The sequence below is a fragment of the Zootermopsis nevadensis genome, unplaced genomic scaffold (assembly GCF_977971745.1).
Source record: "Zootermopsis nevadensis isolate Lab colony 2312 unplaced genomic scaffold, Znev_1.0 Znev_ptg000013l, whole genome shotgun sequence".
NCBI lineage: Eukaryota > Metazoa > Arthropoda > Insecta > Blattodea > Termopsidae > Zootermopsis > Zootermopsis nevadensis.
This window is the reverse complement of record NW_028259145.1, coordinates 1,472,985-1,494,196: the sequence shown is the minus strand read 5'-3', so window position 1 is coordinate 1,494,196 and position 21,212 is coordinate 1,472,985. Positions and strand designations below refer to the sequence as shown.

General features: G+C 36.7%; 2 protein-coding genes across 3 annotated transcripts in view; one reads left to right on the top strand and one right to left on the bottom strand.

Moving 5' to 3' along the window:
* The first annotated feature begins 1,238 nt into the window (after positions 1–1,238).
* Positions 1,239–21,212, top strand: part of LOC110829988 (RNA helicase aquarius) — a 78,312-nt gene continuing 58,338 nt past the window's right edge. The window contains exons 1-6 of one of the 2 annotated variants that reach the window (XM_087348358.1): positions 1,239–1,515; positions 1,609–1,709; positions 2,756–2,912; positions 3,589–3,795; positions 6,121–6,289; positions 7,854–8,032. In XM_087348358.1, the coding sequence (XP_087204484.1) occupies positions 1,435–1,515; positions 1,609–1,709; positions 2,756–2,912; positions 3,589–3,795; positions 6,121–6,289; positions 7,854–8,032 (894 nt within the window). In that variant the 5' untranslated portion in view covers positions 1,239–1,434. The remainder of the gene's footprint in view (positions 1,516–1,608; positions 1,710–2,755; positions 2,913–3,588; positions 3,796–6,120; positions 6,290–7,853; positions 8,033–21,212) is intronic. The other variant, XM_022064310.2, reaches the window with a different exon arrangement.
* mthl5 (G-protein coupled receptor Mth-like 5) lies at positions 8,285–18,907 on the bottom strand. The gene is made up of 7 exons (XM_022064315.2): positions 18,613–18,907; positions 15,354–15,760; positions 14,265–14,565; positions 13,881–13,959; positions 13,434–13,600; positions 12,804–12,939; positions 8,285–11,701 (listed from the first exon to the last, which is right to left on the bottom strand). Exons 1-7 carry the CDS (start codon positions 18,707–18,709, stop codon positions 11,431–11,433), a joined length of 1,458 nt encoding a protein of 485 aa, XP_021920007.1. The 5' UTR covers positions 18,710–18,907; the 3' UTR covers positions 8,285–11,430.

The following is a 21,212-nucleotide window of genomic DNA, read 5'->3' as shown; positions in this document are numbered from 1 at the left end:
AAATTATTTTTTTATTAATAATCCATCTTAAGTTAATGTTTGCCTCCACTGATATATAATATTTTTGTTCTGTTTGTTTCTCTCACGTTGTTAATGCCTTCAACACCAGATGGGTCAAAGATTCCTTTACAAGCCAGAATTCCATATTTTACCTGGTGAAAACATATCTTCATTTCCGATTGTTACAAACGTCCGTCCATTCAGCAACATATGCACGTCTCAACATTCGGATTGGTCTAGGCCAGGATGGGCCTGTCTCTCCTGTGCTGTTCAGTCTGTAATGGCATGTCTACACCGTGCCATCATGTCGAGACAGCATAGTCACCAGATGATTCGCTTCTCAGTAGTCTCATCCTGCAGTCCATTGCTGCATGTCAACTAAATGGTGACTTGCCTCTGTAGAAATGAGCACTGACTATAAAGTTGGAGGGTTGCCATCAAAAAAAAAATCACCACGATGCTGTTTGCCAATGTTACAAGACACATCCAACACCTACGGACATTTCACTTTCTCATAGAGCCAATACAGTACGGTATCTTGGTGTGACCCTTGATACACAGCTGACCAGAACGGCACGAGTCTGCCGGATAGCAAAAAAGGCAGCTCAAAGATTGGGCAACTAACGCCCCTTCGTACGTTAGTAACAGGCAGATTCACGAGGATTCCATTCTTAAGTATTAACTGAGAGCTTCGACGAAAAATTAGCTGATGTGGGGGACTTGGAGGCCAGTAGATACGATCAACGCACAACCGAGGACAAGCTCAGCAGGCTAGTACAGGAGGCCAAGCCGACAACATTTCGTGTCTAAAACTATTCGGCTACCCTGATTGAGATTCCTCGTGCTTTTCCTTGGTTGTAAGGAAAATGCCAGTGTATGTTTGAAAGGGTCACGGACAGCCAACTGTAAGCATGGAGGCCTCGCTGTGATTGTGGGTACGGCAGGAGCGAACGGTTACCGACCGGCTTTTGATACGACATAGCAGAGAGCATTTAAATCCAGAGGACCACAGAAAATATGAAACCAAGACTGTTATTTGGGAAGCAACAAACATTAATCCAGGATATAATGAATTATAATAGTGTGAAATAAATCCTTCTGGTGTTCTAAAACAAAGAAATAATTGCGTTATCACCAATTACAATATGTATTGTTAATATATGGTATATCTCAGTTCAGTGTTTACAAATTATTCTGTGGACAGAAGACTGAAAGATTCATACGTCGTTACCGAAAGGATTATAATTGTCTGTGGATTCCAAACACTGGTAGATGTAATCGATATAGGGAAATTTATCGTCATAGTAGGGAATTCCTTGTCGGCGAAGGTGAGCGACGACAGGTTGTGTTACGTATTTAATGAATTTTGAGTATAGTGTGTGGGTGAATTTAAATGGTAATACGGTGTAAGCGTGTAAAATAACAGGTTAAACAATGGCAACTACTACGCAGACTGCAAAATCGAAAGGACCGGCTCCTACTGTAGATCAGATAAATGCTGATAGAATTACGCAGGTAAGGGATCGCATTAACGTTGACGTTCTTCTTACGTTTTGATTTTTTTTAATGTAAATTCAGATATTTTAAATTCGATATGTTCTATTTCAGCTTGCAAATCGGTACTGGGCACCGTATACCATAGAAAACCATCTTCCATTTGATGACAGGGTCGTTGAAGATATATACATAAAGGAAATATATGGCTCTAAGTAAGTTTGGTTATATTATATTTAGTTGTGTAATTCTCATATGCTGTGGACGGCGACAGAATATTTTCGCGGGACCCGTGCAACCATCACTTTAATTTATTAAAGTCGTTTTTAGAGTGCAATATACCAATATGTCATAAAAGTTTAGATATAACCCACAGCCCATAAAAGTTACTTTTGGACCATCATATGAGTTGAATGGATATGCGTACTATCAACACAAGCTTTGAATTGAGGTAGGAATTTAAAAAGATGTGTCCTCATGTTGTGTTTTTCATTAAACCTGTGGTGTATTCAGTTTTTGTTGCCGCATATCCCGATAATGCTGTTTCACATAGATGAACAGCCAAAAGTAAAAGTAATTTCTTCACATGAAACACAAGGAAACTTGCTTCAGATCTGCCAAAAGTTTAACATAACATTTGTGTATTTATCGTTCAGGGAAATATCAGTAATTTCCTCATTTTATTTTACTTTTGTTCTCTGTGGCAGATATATTGTAAGTGAATTGTGTATCTACTGAAAATTTTCTACTTCAAGTGGAAAATACTTGTTAATGTGCCTTGTAGATCTTATAAATTATCAGTTACGTCTGAGAAAACTTTAATGCAGAAAAAGAATTGGCACATTTTTCAGCACACATTCTCTGAAATTATTTTATACAAGAATGACTCAGTCTTTTCACATGCTGAAGGAATTGTGCCTCGATTACAAAGAACTGGGACACTAATTTTATATACCTGTGTAAAAATGTCATCTAGTTACACCAGTCTTTGAAGCAAAATACAGCAGGTCACTGTTATTACTCACAAGTGAATGAAATGATGACAGAATTAGAAATTTTGCCAGTAACATGCCATGTATGATCCTACAGAAGAAATTAGGAAGGAGAACTAACTATAAAATGGTAACTAAACAGTAGAAGTCATCTAAAAAAAAAGAGGAAAGATTCTGTTTTGTAGTGGCCATATTAAGGCAACTGATCCTAATTTGGGATTGATGATGATAGTTATGTTATTTCCAAATTTCTTTCTCATGAATTTCAGTTTTGCAATTCGCCGTATTATGATGTTGGAGTTCAGCCAGTATTTGGAAAATTATCTGTGGCCCAATTATGTGACATTGAAGTCTTCACATGCTCACATGATGTCCATTGTGATAATGATTAATGAGAAGTTCAGGGAGAGGGTTCCAGCATGGCAGGTGAGGCTTTGTTCATAAGTCGCCATAAAAATATTTCAGTAAACTAGAGGCAGAATTCAATAAATGGTAAGTGCCGCAATTGTCTCAGAATTATACGGTATAACACGTTATATTTTATGGACTTGCTACCTTAAATTGTTTCTTCTGAATGTTAATTCTGAAAAGTTATGTAGTAAGAACAGAGTGTGAGGGTTTCAATTGTATTCTACTGGTTCTAAATAGGGAACAGCTGCAGGTCTTTGTGATTGCAGAATGATTTTTCTGGTTACATTATTTGAACAGTGTATTGATAGCACCATTAAATAAACCATAAATAAATATATTTTCAGTGTTTGTCATTTTGTATTCATATAATTTTTTTCTGAATTCTGCTTCCTGGAATGTGTCTGAGAAGGATATTTCTCCTAAATGGGAAAAACTTCCATTGACAGAATATGTACAAAATATGTCAGTAGACTACTGAGAAAAGTACTTCTTGGTAATAATATAGTTTTATGTAGCATGAAGTTTTGGTTTGTGTTTTGAATCTCAGCTACATCATGTGTGTATGCTGTTACATATATTTTTGTTTTAAATTAGAAAATCCTTCTTTTATATTATAATTATTTTTAAGATTGTGGATCAATACGTGGATTTTTGTCATTGTATTAATCCCAGTGACATTTGCTTTTCTTAGCCATTCAGGAAGCTACCAGAACATTTTCCTGGATTCTTCCAGCAAATGTTGGAAGCATGTTTAATGGATGGACCAAATTATTCTCTTCGTGAACAGACAGCACTGCTTGTGTTTCTGAACCACTGTTTCAACAGCATGGAAGTGGAACTTATCCGTGACCAAGTGAAACGACTAGTATCATTGTCTATGTGGGTCTCGTTACAGCAGGTAAATGCTTTGCACCGTAATCTAGGTATTTCTAAATTCTTGTAATTGTATGTTGAATTTTACGAGGCGCGTCCCAAAAGTAAGTTTCCCACTCGTCCCACAGCTAGCAAACCTTATATTGCGCGAAGCGACTGTGCGTACGTGATAGAGCAATGACGTAGCATGGCGCATGCACTAACGGCACCTCCCGCGTTCTCACAGTAGCATCGTTGCAGCTGTTGAAGATGGAGGTTCTTATTCCAGCTCCCGCCGACTGTGAAGTGCGGTCAGTGATAACGCTAGGCCGCACACGGCTCGACGGACAGCAAGTCTCCTGCAGGAGTTCAGCTGGGAGGTGTTTAATCATTCACCCTACAGCCCGGACCTCGCTCCCAGTGATTTCCATCTTTTCCTACACCTCAAGAAATTCCTGTCCGGTCAGCGTCAGCGTTTTGAGAATGACAGAGAGGCGGAGATGGTTGTCACACAGTAGTTCCAATCCCAGGCGGCAGACTTCTACGACACAGGTATTCAAAAGTTGGTCCCACGGTATGACAAATGTCTCAATTCCGGTGGCGAATATGTTGAAAAATAGCTGGACACTTGCTGTATCTGTTGCAATAAATATTTCCATGAAATTGTGTTTTGTTTCTGTAAACAGCCCCAGGGAAACTTACTTTGTAGACCAGCCTAGTAACTTACAGTGAAATGTTGTGATTTTTGTTGTCACCACCATCTGACTGTCACTACTGTGTTCTATTCAGAATGTGTATGAGACAGGCATCAACAAACACTAATCAAGAAGGGGGTATGATGTTGGCTTCCTGTTGGTTGAGGGACAGGAAGTACCATTGAGCAGTGTTCGCACTATGCCTCCAACTTTACCACTATGAGGTTAATCCCATTAAGCTCATATGGGCACTGTCATGTGACTGTGAACTATGCTTCTCACTTGCTTGTCTGTGTTTGGTTCTACTCCATACACATTTTGAACATAACATTTTGCTATTACTGCAGTTTGCATGTTTCATTTTTTGATTTGTTGTTGTTGGTATGAGTGATCATATTTTCAGTAATGCCATTATGTTATGGAAGGCAATAAGAACAAATTAACATAAGATTTATTAAGTAGGATTTGAAGTTTTCATAGCTGTGCATCAGAAGATGGCTGTCTTCTGGGTTGTTCTGCCATATAGTTTGGTAGAAGTTTCAGAGATCCTTGCTGCCTCCATCATCTGGGTGGTGGGTCATCGCCCTGATGATGGTCTACGCGGCGCAACAACCCAGAAGACAGCCATCATAAGATTTGCTGTTTATACGAAAGTCAATGCATTTCTGTCAAGTAATTGGCTTGCAGTGTGTATGTAAAATTATCTGTCAGTGTAAATCAGTGTTTATTTTGCTGTTATGGGGTAAACTAGAATGATCTACCTAACATTAACAAGATTATGTAAATTATTATTTATTCGCCTGCATCAAGGCTAACTCGTGGTTCAGTTGGCTGTATGTCCCAGTAGCATGCTGTTCTTATGCTTCATCTTTGCAGATGTTCACATATAATATTTTGATGAAATTTAGAATGGACGACATGCCAGTGAGTGTTGCCCAGGAGCAAGATTTTCATTTGCCGTTTCACATCACGCCACACGATGACTCCTTGAGCCACATGCCTGCCAGTTCATTCATTGTCTTAAGTGCCACTTTTGTGATCAGAATCTTGATTATCATTATCACTAGATTCTATTTCTAAAAGGTTTTCATCCACGTAATCCAAAATTAACACAGTATCGTCATTGCTTTTTGCTTTATTCTGCACCATATTGTTTACTAGGGGGATCATATTAATTTATAGATCTTTACTGTGTACTTTGTCATTAGAATATTTTCATGTTACACTTCACTGTACTGATGTCTAGACTTGTAGTACATGTAGAGATTTGTATGCTTGTGATATCTAGTGCGTGTTTAACAAAGCGTTTGAAAGAAACAGCTGTATTTTTTAATTCTGAATCATCACTTGTGTTGCTGGTACAGGATTTGCTTGAGAAGCGTTATCATATTCTAAATGACACCTCATATAAGATTTCATTAAATTTGGATGAATTTATTTGGAACAGGGACATGGTTTTAAAGTATTTTACTGAAATTTCCTTATCCCTGTATTTGTTATTCTGAAATATTTTTCCATAAGAATATATGGTAATTTAGTAGGGGATGAACAGTGTTTGTGTTATCTTTAATTTTATTAAATTGGCATTCATTCTACTTAGATTTTACTGTTTTTATTTTTTAATACTGGCTTATATTCATAGAAGGTTTATGTATTGGAGCTCTTATTTGCTTCAGGGGCGGAGAGAGCAAGAGCTACGTGCTGTACCCAAATGGAGGAAGTATTGGAAACTGATTCAGCGTAAAGATACTCCAGAAATGCGAGAAAAATTGGATTGGGAACGTAGATTTCTGCAAAGGATTATGGTCAAATTTATGAAGTTACTAGAGTCTGTAGAAGTGAAAGGTTGGTATATTTTTATGATAATGTACTGTATTTATGTAAATACAACATTAATTTTTTTCTCTAAACCTTTTACGTAAAAATACTGTTTGTTATTATAATTAAAGATTTAATTTGAGTAGCACAGAGTGGTATGTGCGAGAATATACAATACACAGCAGTTGATTTGGCACACTGTTCGGTGAATTAAGAAGCTTGGCCTTCAAACTTTTCCTCTTGTAGCAAGACATATGGAGCAGGGGGTATGTTGTCAGTCCTCGCTGTATTCTCACCTGTACCGATTCGTCATTCACAACAGGTTTTCGTTGCTGTTGAGGTCAACTGTTATTGTTTTGTCCATGTCAGTTTATTGAGCATGTGAACTTGACTTGGTTTGTTGTGGCTTGGTTTATGCAGTGGAATAGCAAATCGAGTGTTTGCTTGCAGATAGGTATTTCAATATTTCCTAATGTGTATGAAGAAAAAATGTTTGTATTTAAAAAGTACTTGTGCCGTAGTTTGGGGCACTGATGACTTGATTAATTCAGACTGCTGTGAAGCATACCGGTAATTGTGAGTATGATGTCCATAACTTTATTTCCCCAACAGTGTTAGTGTTTGTTGGGTGAATATTGCATTAGTTGCATGCGATTCAAAGTTTTTGTCAGCACCGAGTGCCAGGTGTGGAGTATAATGACTCTGGAAAACCATGTTTGCATGGTATATCAAGGGCTGGAACTTGACTGGGTTCTCCCGGACTGCCAAGATTTCTCTCATCAGCTACATAAAAAGACTTCAGAATAATGTGGAAATTAATGGTTTCTAGAAAGCATATTATGAAACCTAATAGTACGAGTATTTGAAAAGTCACACAACATATATTAACATGTTTATTGATGGTTGCAATTCACTTGGATTAATAAACACACAAATTCCTGTGACCACACAAGAGCCTACACAGGTCACATCATGTCACGTTGTAACCTGCTTGTGCCAGTCCATCTTTTTCATGAGTACAGCAAGTGTTCAATGTTGAACATTACATGACATCTTTCCTTCCTTTCAGGCAGTACTTTTATTTTCCGTCGTTACACAAGCTTATTGTTAAAATCATATAAAATTTCACAAATGTAACAATTTTATGTGAAATTTTATATGATTTTAACAATAAGCTTGTGTAACGACGGAAAATAAAAGTACTGTATTGAGGAACACAAGCATGATGCAATTAAGATATAAGTTCCTTTCAGGCTTCACTGCATCTGCTGTAGTGATTAGAAGCGATATCTTGCAGCAGAGATGAGAATTATAGAATTGCTAGTGTGTAGATAAGGAGGCCAGTAGTTAGGCCTGTGGAAATTTTAGCAAAACTGCTAGCCGACATATCGGCCATTTGCCACTAAAAGGGCTAAATGGGGATTCTCCTGCATAAGACTGTAAAGAGTGTGTGGGACTTTCTCAATTTGGTTATAGAATGTATGTGTGTATGGTTCTCAACACTAAATATTTTCACTTTGAGTAGTGTTACTAACCCCATAATAGAACACGAGTAAAGAGCAGCTTATTTTTGGTTTGTTTTGCGTTGTAGGTGAAGTCGGCAGTGAAGTGGTTCATTACTGTGAAAGGTTTCTGGAACTAGTAATTGATCTAGAAGCCTTGCTGCCAACACGTCGTTTCTTCAATACTGTGCTCGATGACTGCCATTTAGTGGTTCGATGTCATCTTTCCAGGCTTCGACAACTAGGGGAGGGAAACCTTTTCACTCAGGTAGGGAACTTCTGTTTGTTTTCTCAATCTAGCATTATATAAGTGTGTAACTATTTATATATTTAACTTCTTGTAAATCTTTCATCACAACCTACTTCAGCCAAGATGCCAGTTGAATATTTTACTATCGTCTTCCCGTCAGGGATCGAATCCCGGTCTTCCAGTGTGTGGTCAGTCACTATACTGACAGCTCTGTACAGACAGAATGTACCCATCCCTTGAGTAAATAACACCAAAAAAACATACACCAAATGTAGTTAAATGTTATGGTACAAAAGTTTATTTAGCATACATATAATAAAAAATACTAATATACAATCTTTCAAAGATCTGTAAAGTCTCCCAAAGTATCTGAATACAAATTCAGTGAGTTATAGAGATTCGTGCAGTTTCTTAGTATCACACCTGTTCAGATTATGTTAATCATTGTAGGAAAATTATTTGCAATGCACATCCACACATTTTGATTTTTTCCTTAAAATAATGCCTGTCAATTTAAGTGACAAAACGAAATAAAATGTCAACTGTCACAGCATGTTTGAACTGGATGTATCACTTTACATCAGCATTTAAGTACTCTAGAAATTATGACATCAGTCAAATGGGGAAGGCAATCATTTCATGTTTAGAGCACATAAAATGAACTTCTTAGACTAGGACGAAGTACTCATTATATTAACTAATACTCAGTTGTCACTAGCATACTCAAGATTAGGCATTTAAGTTATGAATGTAGTCGCAGGCTGCCTGTTTTAATGCACAATTATGGCATTGAAGAAATAGCAAAGTAGTGAGTCAAATGATACATAAAATTTCTTCTGAATTTCTGTCTACTAAATACACAGAATAGTATTAAAATATATTAAAAATTGTCCATCAATCACAATAAAGTAATATAAGATAATTAGATGGTTAAAATATTATCCTTTGTTCCGTATCGAGTACTCGATTTACATATGGAACATTCTCGACATGTTTCGGCTTTCATAGAGCCGTCATCAGGTGTATGTTATAAACTCTTAATTCAATTACTAATTTTTAGTTTTTAATTTTCTTATCATTTCTTCGTTTTTCTTGTATCAACTTATTTGATGTGTTATATAACATTGGTGTAATCGTATTGTCGGAGTGATGTTAATGCTGCGTATATTGGTCGGAGAAGTAATATCGAAGTTGTAAGAGGAGAGATCAGAAGTACATTCGTATCGGAGCGAGGTTGGTTATCTTATAAATACGCAGAATATAGCTCATTTCAATTAGTGAAAATGGGATATGTAATACAGGGTTATATTAAGGGCTAGCCGGGGTGAAGTGGATAACACATTATTAAATGACACCGAAGTGTTGGATTACTGATTAGGATCCCTTAATTCTTACCTGGATATTATTATTAGATGTACAGTATTCTGAAGGCCTGTACACATTACACTGGGTTGCTTTATAATACTGTTTAAAACTGTGGGACATTCTTGTTGTCATGAACTTGAAAGTTTGATTTTAATTTTACTTTGGAGAATGCTTGCAAATTTCTAGTTAATACAAAGTAAAGCTGTCTCTGGTACATGCTGCAAAGGCACTTGGGGTAAATAAAGGCAGTATGGCTAATACTCATTCTTGACCTCAGTACTAGATGGGGTAGATTGTCAGCTTTATGCCAGAACAGTATTTTACCCCCAGAGAAAGGAACTCCAGTATCCTCTGGATAGGAGGCTGGGTAGGCCCCAGAGCCAGTTCAGACACAGACCAGAAGAAAAATCCTCTGCCCTTGCTGGAGATCAAACCTCAGTCATCCAGTAGTTATTTTATGGAATTCAGAAACAATACACTGTATCAGAATCCAAATGAATACAAACAGTTTAAGTATTAAGATGGCTGATTTCTGGGTTGTTGTGCCGTGTAGTCTGGTAGAAGTTTACCGACATTCAAACTCGCTGCCATGAAAACCTCAAATCCTGCATAGTTTAAGTATTCAGAAACCAAACCAAATATGTCATGCCTGTATCATTTAAAACATTATTTTTATACCAGTGGCCAAACATTATTATATATTTTTATGTACAATCTTCAAATAAATCTGGAAACAACACAAATGCTTACATATATAAAAAGCTGTCATTTTATGTGCTGCTATGTTCTTTTATTGAAGAATTTTTCTTACGTGCAGTTAAGCTTATATTAAGTACAAGAAGAGAATAGTGCAACCCATTTTTTTTAAATGAGGGTCATAAGTACTGCCACAGATTCATAATATTGTGAATAAATTATCTCTCTCCGATTAATACAAGATATTCCTTTGGATTCAGTGTATAGATCAGTGTATAAATGTTGATTATAAAGAAGGCTGTGACTTGTGAAGATAATGAATTAATGGTGACTGAGTAAGAGGGTATTTTGGGTCTCTGACTTTCATAATGCGATGTGGTATGTCAGTAGATTATCGGAGTATATTGAGTTTAACATATGAAGGCACAGAAGGCAAGAAGTATAAAAATTAAATCCGTCCATTGGGGTGTAAGCTGCCTCTTTAAATGCTCCCCAAAGCTAACACAGATACAGCTGCACCCATAGGTAGTTTAAAGGGTTGATGGTGTAACTACTTCAATTAAAACCATGTTTATATAACATGATGAACAGACTTTTACTCTTCATATTTAACTATTGGCTGTCAATTAATTTTTGAGGTACTCTAAGTATAAAATTAGTTATTTCTGTATGCAAAGGTCTATCAAAAATATATCAATATTTTCAGTAAGCGACATTGTACGATGTTCAACTTATGCCATCTGCGTAAGTTTCCTTTAAACAGTTTGTGGATTGAGGTGTCTGTAATTTTGTATGAGATTAAAGGTTTTCATGCTGGTGACAGTTCAGGATTTGGTCTTCTGGGTTGTGGCACTGTACAGATTTGTAGACGGTTAGAGTTTCAGAGAAACGTGCTCCCAACATTCTCAAGGTATGATATTTTGTTTAGCACTTTTCATGGTATGCTATAACTTCACTATGTGCGAGGTGCTGTGAAAGATTAGTGCCAAGTATCATAAGATTGATAGACTTTCAAAATGCCAAATGCAACGGATATACAAGGAAGAAATACGAGTTTGAAAGCGATTCATGTCACAAGGAAAGTGTTGTAGCAGTACGGTATAACCTGTCTGGAAACAGAAGATTCCTCTTTAGACAAAAATACCAGTGCTTATAAATCAACTGTGCATGATTATCAATTATAAAATAAGAAATGGATGTTGAAATCCATTCATTAAGAGTAAAAAAATGTTCTCACTAATGGACAGAATACTGGAATAATATAAAATTTCATGTTGGTACTGAACAAACAGCATCCATAATGCTGCTTCTAGCAAACAGCTACATAACAGTATCTGCAGTGCGCTCAAATCAACTCAGTAGATAGCTGTATGCATTGAGGACATTTCCTCACCCCATTCTACTGTGTCAACTGGTTCTGATGGTTGACAGCAGCAGCAACAAGCCTGGCGTAAGAGGAATGTGACTCGTCGCTGGCCCAGAACACAGATGTAGAGAAACATTAATGCTGACAAAGCATTCATTACTGTATGACAATAGATTACTGCTGGATAATGCAGCCAGGACAGCAACAGGAACAACCAAGCAACTGCCATCACCAGGAACATCTTCACAAAGAGTTCAAAGCTGTGAATACACAAATAAAAAAATTACATAAATTTCTTATGTCTACAAACCAATTTTGTATTAGAAGCATTAATAATTTAAAAGGTTTTCAGTCCAAAATTAAATGTTTTGATACTACTGTATGCAAGACTGATAAATTATCCAGCTTAATTTGTGCTGCAGAAATGATAACAGAAAAAACTGTTAATTGAAACATTTTAATATCACTATTTGGTACTGGCAATTAGTACCTTTCACATCTCAGTTGATGCCAAATAATCTATGTAGCTGATAAAGCTTAATTAAATAATCTTAAATGCACTCTTCAGGAGGAACTTGTAGAGAGAGGATAATTCAATATAAAATACAATAACTGAGCAAGATTGCTTCACAGTCAAAGCATTTAATGGTGTGCGAAGTTTGAATCTTGGTGGGTGTCGGCTATCCTGACTGATTCTTCTGTAGTTTCCCTTGTTTTCAGAAATACAGTACCTTCTAGGCAGTTTTCAGAACTGGTCAACCACTTTCTTCTATAACTGGCAATATAATTTATCATTCATAAGTAAAGTAAGGTTTGTCCCGCTACGTGCTGTATAGGCGCTTGGGGTGAGTGGAGGAATATCGCCTCTTTCTTGACCTCAGCACTAGATTGGGGTGAGTGGTCAGCATCACACCCCGAATTTATCATTCATATCACTCATTAGTCCTTGTTTGGTGCTAAATAACTGCCTACTTTTGCAAAAGCCCCCCCCCCCCCCCCCCCAATGTACACACAATTTTACCTAACTGTTATGACCAAAAGAATAATCAGTGTTTGTAACCATCTTCCTCTGTCACACAGCATTCGTGAGAAACTTCCAGTTCTGAGCCCTGGTCCTTCTATTCCAAACTGTTTTCATGATAAATTGATCAGAATTTCACTTATCCAGCCTTGCCCCGAAGGTTTCTTTCTGCATTTAGTTAGATGGATTCTCTTTAACAGATGTATTCTTGCGCTTTGCAGTTCTCTGTTAGAAACTTGTTCCAGGTGCTACTTTGTACCTCCACAGAAGATATTCCTTTTTGAATTACCTAAGTTTTACTGCAACTCAATCGAACATATGACTCGGAACAGCTTCATTACCTGTACTTCATTTTATGATGGATTCTGCCATACGTAGACATCTGACTGATAGCATGTCCTGTTGTCAGGTAAAAGAATATGTCCACCAAAACTGTGAAGGCAACAGGCATGACGAAAACTGCCTTACCAAGCCATCCTGTCAAGATAACAAATATTTATATTTGAAATTTTGTCAATTCTGTGAGATATGTGGTTTCACTTAAAGATAAATATGCAGTGTTTTCGATTATATTGACACTTTAATATTGTGGTGATAACTATGGTGTCGGAACCTGGCATATATGGATTCCAAGTTAAGCTCTCATTTATCTGACTAGTAATGGAGTAATCAAGATACCATAACAGAAGAAACACTTTAATGTGAATAAAGTTTTATTGTTACAGTGACGAAGGTGATCGTAAAATGTGCAAATATGAGAAACTACATCCTGGAAACAATGAGCAGGAGTAAGTTAGGCTGGTTCCAGACAATGTTGCGTACCAATATCAAGACAGAATAGGATTAAAGTACAAGAAATTTACAAATAAACAATTACTGAACAGCAAGATTCTGTCAAGATGTTATGGTTACTGTATATAAAAATTATTCTCTTACTGACAGCAAAATTATCAGAAATATAGTGAACTAACCTATGGTCTTCTGTGTTGAAGGTATCGAGCCTGTTGGATTGTTTGTATCCAGTATGAAATGTGCAAAAAGGGCAATGCTGGTCATCATAAATGTTGAACCCCATGCATAAGAAGAATAGTAGCAGTATTTTCGACCGTCAGTTACCCGTAAAAACACATTCCTTGACCTGAGAAAACAAGTACTTTCAAATATTTATATTGAACACATTACATTTCAACTCAAAGTAAAGAGACAGAAAACTTAACAAAATATCTGCATCTGTTACATCAGCTATTTTTATGTAAAAAGTACTTTTTTTTCTGATGTAGGGGCAAGCCACAGGGTCAGAATGATGTATCAAAATGGAGTTACAAATTCTGAAAGTATTACAATAGCTTAAAGCTTAAAACTGACATTTTACACACTAGAGTATCTGATTGAATTACTGTGGGTAAGAACAGACATACCTGAATGTTTTCCAGATGTAATAGCCCAAGCTATTGAGCCAAAAGAAAGCTGCCATTAGGCTCACATACATCATAATGTCTAGAAAAATAACCCAAAAGTCATGTAAAACAAATACAACTGAATCCTGCAGAATGACAAATGTATTTAAAAAATACTAGTCTACACAGCGCAACAACCCAGAAGACGGAAATCTTCATATTCACCGCTCAAATCTTACAAAACAAAAAAACCCTTCAAATAATGGTGTAGTAACGAATCCAGGTGTCCATAAAGAAAGCCTCGGGTTCCAAGAAAATTATGATGATAATAAATTATTGCTAAGTCATGTACAAAATATGTTACATCATGAAACTAAATATTTACAATTGGTTTAAATAACACACCTGCAACCAGAAAACTAACATGGCTAGTGAATTCAGTGAAGATGCTGACAAGGTTGGCAGCTTGGCTTGTTATGAGGCACAGAGAAATTGATGTAAGAATGTTGCCAACTAGATCTCTCAGTTGAGGCATAACAAAGTAGACAACAGCTATTATGACATAACAGATGATGGCCAAACCATGGCACACAGGATTCACAATGCGACGCATTAGGTATTCTGTGAAGTCCGATTTGCTTGAGTCAATTTCAGGAACACACACAATTGCAGTTTGTGCTTCCAGCTGTCCATGTGTCAATACCACCTGCACAGAAAATAGTAACATTACAATTGTACTAGTCAATTTTGAAGGGTTCTGATGGTGGTGTGTTACACTCGGGATTACTAAATTCTTGGACTTTGTCCATCGTCTGGTATTCAAAAGAACACGTTTCACTTGCGTCCGTTAGAAAGAGCTAATCTCGGTCACTGGACAACATAAGTCAGTATAATTAAATTTATATAAGCACTTGTTATCGGGTTTAGTCAACAGGAGGTAATTTCTTTCGTATAAGAGTTTCTGGACCGAGTCTTTTTGATTTTTGTTTGACGTATTTATTTTTCACTTCCTTTTCTCTCTTAATTTTAGGACTTCTAATGCATTTCCAAATTTCATGAATGTAATTTTGATTTGTTACCATCATTCCCAAAAATGTTATCTTTACCACAGCTTTGAAGGATTTATTAGCTGAAGATATCCGTCTCCTCTGCCTTAATCCATGCCTTCATAACTGTGTTTCTACAAAGGCTGTGTACAGTCAAACCAGCAGCTGGCTCTTAGCTGGTTAATGCATACTTTGTATTTCCATATTTTCTTACCAAGTGCTTGACAGAAAACCAGCACAAAGAGACTTGTGTGGGATTGCATAACAAAAAATTTGAAGGCAATGAACATTATCCTGTATAACAGTTTTCTTCAGCAAGACAAGACATTGAACAAATGAGGAAAGCTATAAACTCAGAAAAACAAATCTTAGACAGTATGAACCATAAATATTAGTTGGGTAATGTATTTCACCATGCCACTAGGTATATATTAATCACTGGACGTACCTTATCAAGACAGTAAGTTCCTTGTTTGTAATCGTAATACCACTGAATATCGCCATCCTCATTATGATGTTCTTGAAGCAAATCATTGTCCCGAGTTATTTCAACGCCCTCAGGATGGGTGACATAGTGTCGAAGTATTCCACTTGGAAGTAATACTAGGCGATCAAGTGAGTCTGAATAATGGTAGATGGACCATAGCTGTCGTGTACACTGTGGTATTCCAATAATCAATCTAAAGCCCGGGAGTTGCACGTTACTTTGTCCATCTTCACCCGTAAATAACGGTGACCACACTCCTGCATCAGTCTCATTACCATGAACGCAGTGTGAATCAACCATCAGTTCGTATCGTTCACAACACTTTTGTACTCTCACCAAATCATGATTTTCTTCTTTATTTCTTAGTTCTTGAACAGCAAGATGCAAAACAATGGTAAATTTAAAATTTTTAAAATTATTATTTTTTTCTCAAAGAAATCATGAACATAATAAACAAATGACTAATTATTTTTAGAATGTCCATGTCTGTATCCTTATGCCTGAGAGGTTCATCAGATTTCCTTCCGATTTGTATAGTCGAACCCCAATAGAGCCCCCCTCTATATACCATTACCCTCGTATTGCATTTATGAAAGACGAAGTACAGAAATTCTGTACATAATTCAAAGGAAATCCCTCGGTAAAGTGCCTTCTGCCAACATCTGTTACAGTACAGGTGTACTGTTAAGCATTTTATCAAGTCTGATATAGCAGCATGCCATTTTGTTTCCACCAGCTGTACACATAACTCCCAGGATTATTCAGTTGTAAATATAAATTTATAGAAAAAAATTCTGCATTAATAAATGAAACCTACTTTGGAAAAAGTGAGCCAAATAGCTTAGTCAGTATAATGACTGGCTATGGGCTGGGAGACAAGGTTCAATCCCTCACAGAGGCAGAGAATTTTCTTCTAGCCTCTGCGTCCAGACTGGCTCTGGGGCCCACCCAGCCTCGTGTCCTGTGGGTAAAGCATGGCCAGGGCACGCTGATGACCACTCACCCCCTTTTAGTGCCAAGGTTGAGAATGAGTAGGAGCTATACCTACTCTCTCTCCCCTAAGTGCCAACACTGGGATGTAACGGGATGGTTTTACTTTTTACTCTGGTAAGAAATCATCTATACCTCCACTTGGGGGGGGGGGGGTGCTTGGGGTCATTCACTCACTCTATGGTGCAGGATAATCTTTGAGACTATAAGATGACGTTCATTATGCTTAATCAAAATTATGTAATCAGTTTGCAGTTACTACCTTGGTTAAAGGTCAGAATCAAATTCTTGCAAACTTTCCAGATGATAGTGTAGTTGCGTCATATTGTGATTTATTAAATTAAAATTAAATTATTTGGTTATTCCGTCAAATCACAATGTGTTTAAAATAAGATAATTAAAATAATTAAAATATCATTCTGTGTTCCATATCGAATAATCGATTTACAATTGGAACAGTTACAACATGTTTCGGTTTTATTAAACCATCATCAGGTGTAAAATTATATTAAATTTAAAACTCAATTACAATTTTTTACAGTTTTTCATAGTGTAGTTTTTTTAGAGGTCGTGTTCAGATATTTTCATATAATGGATCAACTTTATTGTTTGAAGTGATGCTTTGATGTTTATATCGGTCAGAGATGAAATAGTAGACAACACAGTTGTGTCTGGAGGTGATCCAGAAGTATTACCGTATCCGATCAAGGTTTATTACCGAGTTGTTATGCTTTGCATACATTAACATCTTGTTTTTATTATAACAGTTTGAACAGTAAGACTAAATATTTTTCATCAAAACCCATATCAATAATTTAGTTTTTGTGAGTATATTCCAAATGTGAAATAAAAAGTGTGATTTTTGTTCATACTTTCAGAAAAAATTGATAGTGGTTACCATAAGAGCTAGTGTAGAGCACAATAACATGTGCATTAGCATGTTATTCCTGCTTTATCCCCACTTCTGTGAAAGTTTGTCTGTGAGAAGTATGCAGTACATGCTGCAAACTGAAAAATTATTCTTTTGACAAGAGCCTGCTTTATAGGATAAATTACACAATTTTTGCTGATAAAGCCCAACAGTGTTTAAATGAAGAAAATGAAGGAAGATTTACTTGAATATAATTTTGACATAGATTCAGACTGTCAAAATTGTAATGAATTCTTCTCAGGCTATCAGCCATGTAAGATGGTTAATGTTGGAAACACCAACATTTTGAGAACCATCTTCATCCTTTTCCTCAGGGTACTGAAGTTGTGGGAGCTCCTACAACATGTACTTATACTTAGTCGCCATGAAAGCTTCAGATCATATATGTCAAAATTGTTTCCAGCATTGAATAAAATGCTACAAATTGGTAGCACAGGGAAGATTCAGAATCTCTCAGCAATGTGTGGGACAAACTATTTGTGTGGAAATGACATAAATTTATGTTGGGAATCAAGAGCCCAACAAATCAAGATGGACTCCCAGTTGAAAAACAATTTGAGGTTTGCCAATACTAAATCTTCGGAGCACTTTAAAAGCTCTTTGATGAAATTTTAAAATGGGCGTGCAGTTGGAGTAAGAGAGGAACATTATTACCATCAGAAGAGGATAGAGATCTGTTGGAGATCCATTTTTACTTCCACTCACAACTGAAAGTTAGCTTCATTGCGTCTCTCAGTGGTGGTACAACTCTAGAAACACTGAATACATTTTCATGAAATTTCATGTTGGAACTAAAATTTGTACACACATTCTAATTTGAGTTGCAGTCAGACAACTTTACTTGAAGACCTCCTGTGTAAGAAAATTACTTTGGGGGAATCCCTAGTGTCCGCTGAAGTGGGGATTCCCCCGACGTCATCGCGTAGGCAGATAGGAACCAAATACTGCACCCTTGCGAAGGCCAATAACCTCGGACAATTGACGTCACAGACAACATAAAGATGCCAAATTGTTACTCTGCATACATTTCCGAACTTCCCTATTTCTTTGAGTGTGAGAAGAGTCAGATTATCTCAGATGGCAGGAATCTGGCTTTGGCTTTGAAAGGGTCTGTCAGACTGGCATTTGTAATTGAAAATAAAATACCATTATTTCGGTTTACGCAATGACCTACCGGACTGAATTGTCTTTATTGTTTTTGAGGTTATGGGCGGAGTGAAACGTTTAGGAGCGAAAATAAATATGCAAGACATTCAAGCATAACCATTCATCATAGCACACAGAAATAATTAAGTTTACCTTCGATCCCCATAACTGCAGGCAAAGTAGTAAACAGGGAGGTATCTGCTAGGAGACATAACGTCCCTAACATTAATTTTAGATTGTCTCCGACCATTGCACCTTCTTTACAGCGTGTTTTTGTTATCACACATAAAATAGCTTAAGTTCATACAGCTTCTTGTCTTTGTTGAGAAAACGTCCTTCGTAGTGTAAAACTTCTTTCGTTTCCGAGGCGCATTGCCATCTACTACTCGATACTTAGCTGAATGTGACGCATGGCTTCGGCGTGCACAGATGACAGACCTTTCCAACGAGTTTGGCTACCATCCACGAATGACTACCGCCATCTATGCAATGTTGTATGAAACAATTGAAGTGAATATTCCGTTGGGTGGCTTCTTCGTGTGTGTTTTTTTTCTGCACGTTACTTTTCGCACACTCACTTCACTGTCTGCTCACTTGAAGCGTGAAAAGTGACGTCCAAAAGACGCAGAATTCAATGAGAAAAATTGGGCCTTGTAATAGGGTCCATTACATAGGATTTGAGGTTTACACGGTGGTGAGTCAGAAGATGGCTCACTTCAAGGTTCTTGCGTTGTGTAGTCTGGTAGTATTTTACCAGCGTTTCAGAGGTCCTTGCTGCCTCCATTATCAGGGCGATGATGGAGGCATCAAGAACCAGTGAAAGGTTGGTAAACTACTAGACTGCACGATGCTACAACCCAAAAGACAGTCATCTTCAAGGTTCATTGCAGGTGACACAAATCAGGTTAACAGAAACAAACATGGGCTGCATTCTTCCAGTTTACAAGGGCGAAACTACGGGGGTCCCATGGGTGTAGGGCTGATCTGGATGCGAATTAACAATTTGTGCATCATTTATTTTTCAAACTTCGTAATGTTTTGCTGCTTAATTGTGTTCACACCATTATGGTGTATCACTTTAAACGCCCAAGAAGTAAAAACATAGAAATGGAACAAAGAAAAACAGAAAACCAAGTTAAATTTGCAGATTGTCAAAGGAATCCTTCCCCACTGAGCATATCTTGTAAGAGGAACTGATCGAAACAAAGGTTTTGTAGAGGTGAGGAGTATTTCTGGTCTGTTAGGTATATGGTACAAGAACACATTGTGGGGTTGAGAGTTGTTTCACCATGCTCATGATTGGTTTATTTTAAGGATGTGTAATGCATCAGATTTAGAATTTAACTGGTAATGGCAGCAGCTCTGTGATGATTCTCCATGCAATGTTTGAATCTTTGTAGACATGTGCATAGTTATCCCCCCCTTTTGTAATTTTGTGTCATTGTTTAGTTTTGCACTGAGTAAAGGGAATAGCGTGTGATATGTGTTCATTGACGTAGGAAATACATTTTAAATACTTGGTGAACAACATTCTTCAAAAGTTAAACAAATTAATTGGGATTAAGAACTCTGTGTAGCAGAATCCTTGAGAAGCAAAGCGTTAAGTTTACCTAGTCAGGAAATCCCCTTTCTTTTATGGAACCTGGTGGTTCATTGCCATGAAGAGTCGTCATCGGTATTAATACAGGTTTAATGGCTTAGAAAATTGTATTTATATGTAAATTCATATTTTAATCAGAAAATATGAAAGGGATTCTGGACTGAGAATCAAACTACTGCCTGCCTTTAATGTGTGTCTATTAATAAATACCACGTGTTAATGTGACTGCATTTCTGTGTTCACGGTAAATGACATAATGGAGAAAAAACATTCATATTTTAAACTTGTCGTACTACTTGTACTTCATGTCCTAGCTCATACTGATTTAAACTCACTTATTCAGAACTCCATACATCATTCAAGCATTTATTTGCCCACTAAGAAAAACTCATTATTCTATTAACCATTAAAATCAGAATTTCTTTAAGCATAATGTAATTGTTTTAACAAGCAAGTCAATGTATTATGCATTTTTTGCGCGATGTGTATGAAATGAACACACAGGGCTGGCCATGTTTGTCCACATGATTCAGTTCAAGACCTGCTGGACAGATTTGTATGAAATTTGGGTTTATCCTAAAACCAACATGGCAGGCAAGTGAACTTGTGGGGTGAGATTGCAGTAGGGCTGTTCAGTGGTGTAGGGTGAAGGATATTTGGAAAGTATTGCGTTGTTTAAAATTAAAGTTTTCTGTGAAGGATAACTGATATAATTTATTAATAATTATTTTTAAAAGCTAACAGGTTAAGAGACATTTAATTATATGTCATATGCTATACATTGCATTTACATATTGATAAATTTGTAATACAAAGTCAAGGCCCTCTGAATCTTTGCTTTTTCCTCAACATTCAGTTTTTAATGAACAACTGAATCAATAGCAAAGAAGGACAACAATGTTTAAAATGTGCGCTTACATTTTGGTGAAAATTATGGAAAGTAGGTTACAAATCCTCTTGTTTCTTCTGTTAATAAGTCAAGGTTCTTCTTTCTGAGTGGTATTTATCATACCTTTGTTTATTCTTCTAAATGCTTATAAATTGGGATTTAGAAATTTTGTACAACTTTATCCTTGAATATACACTTGTTTAATGTAACACTTATATTATGTTCAGAAGTCTTCAACATAGCAAATTAGCAACTATCGCCAGA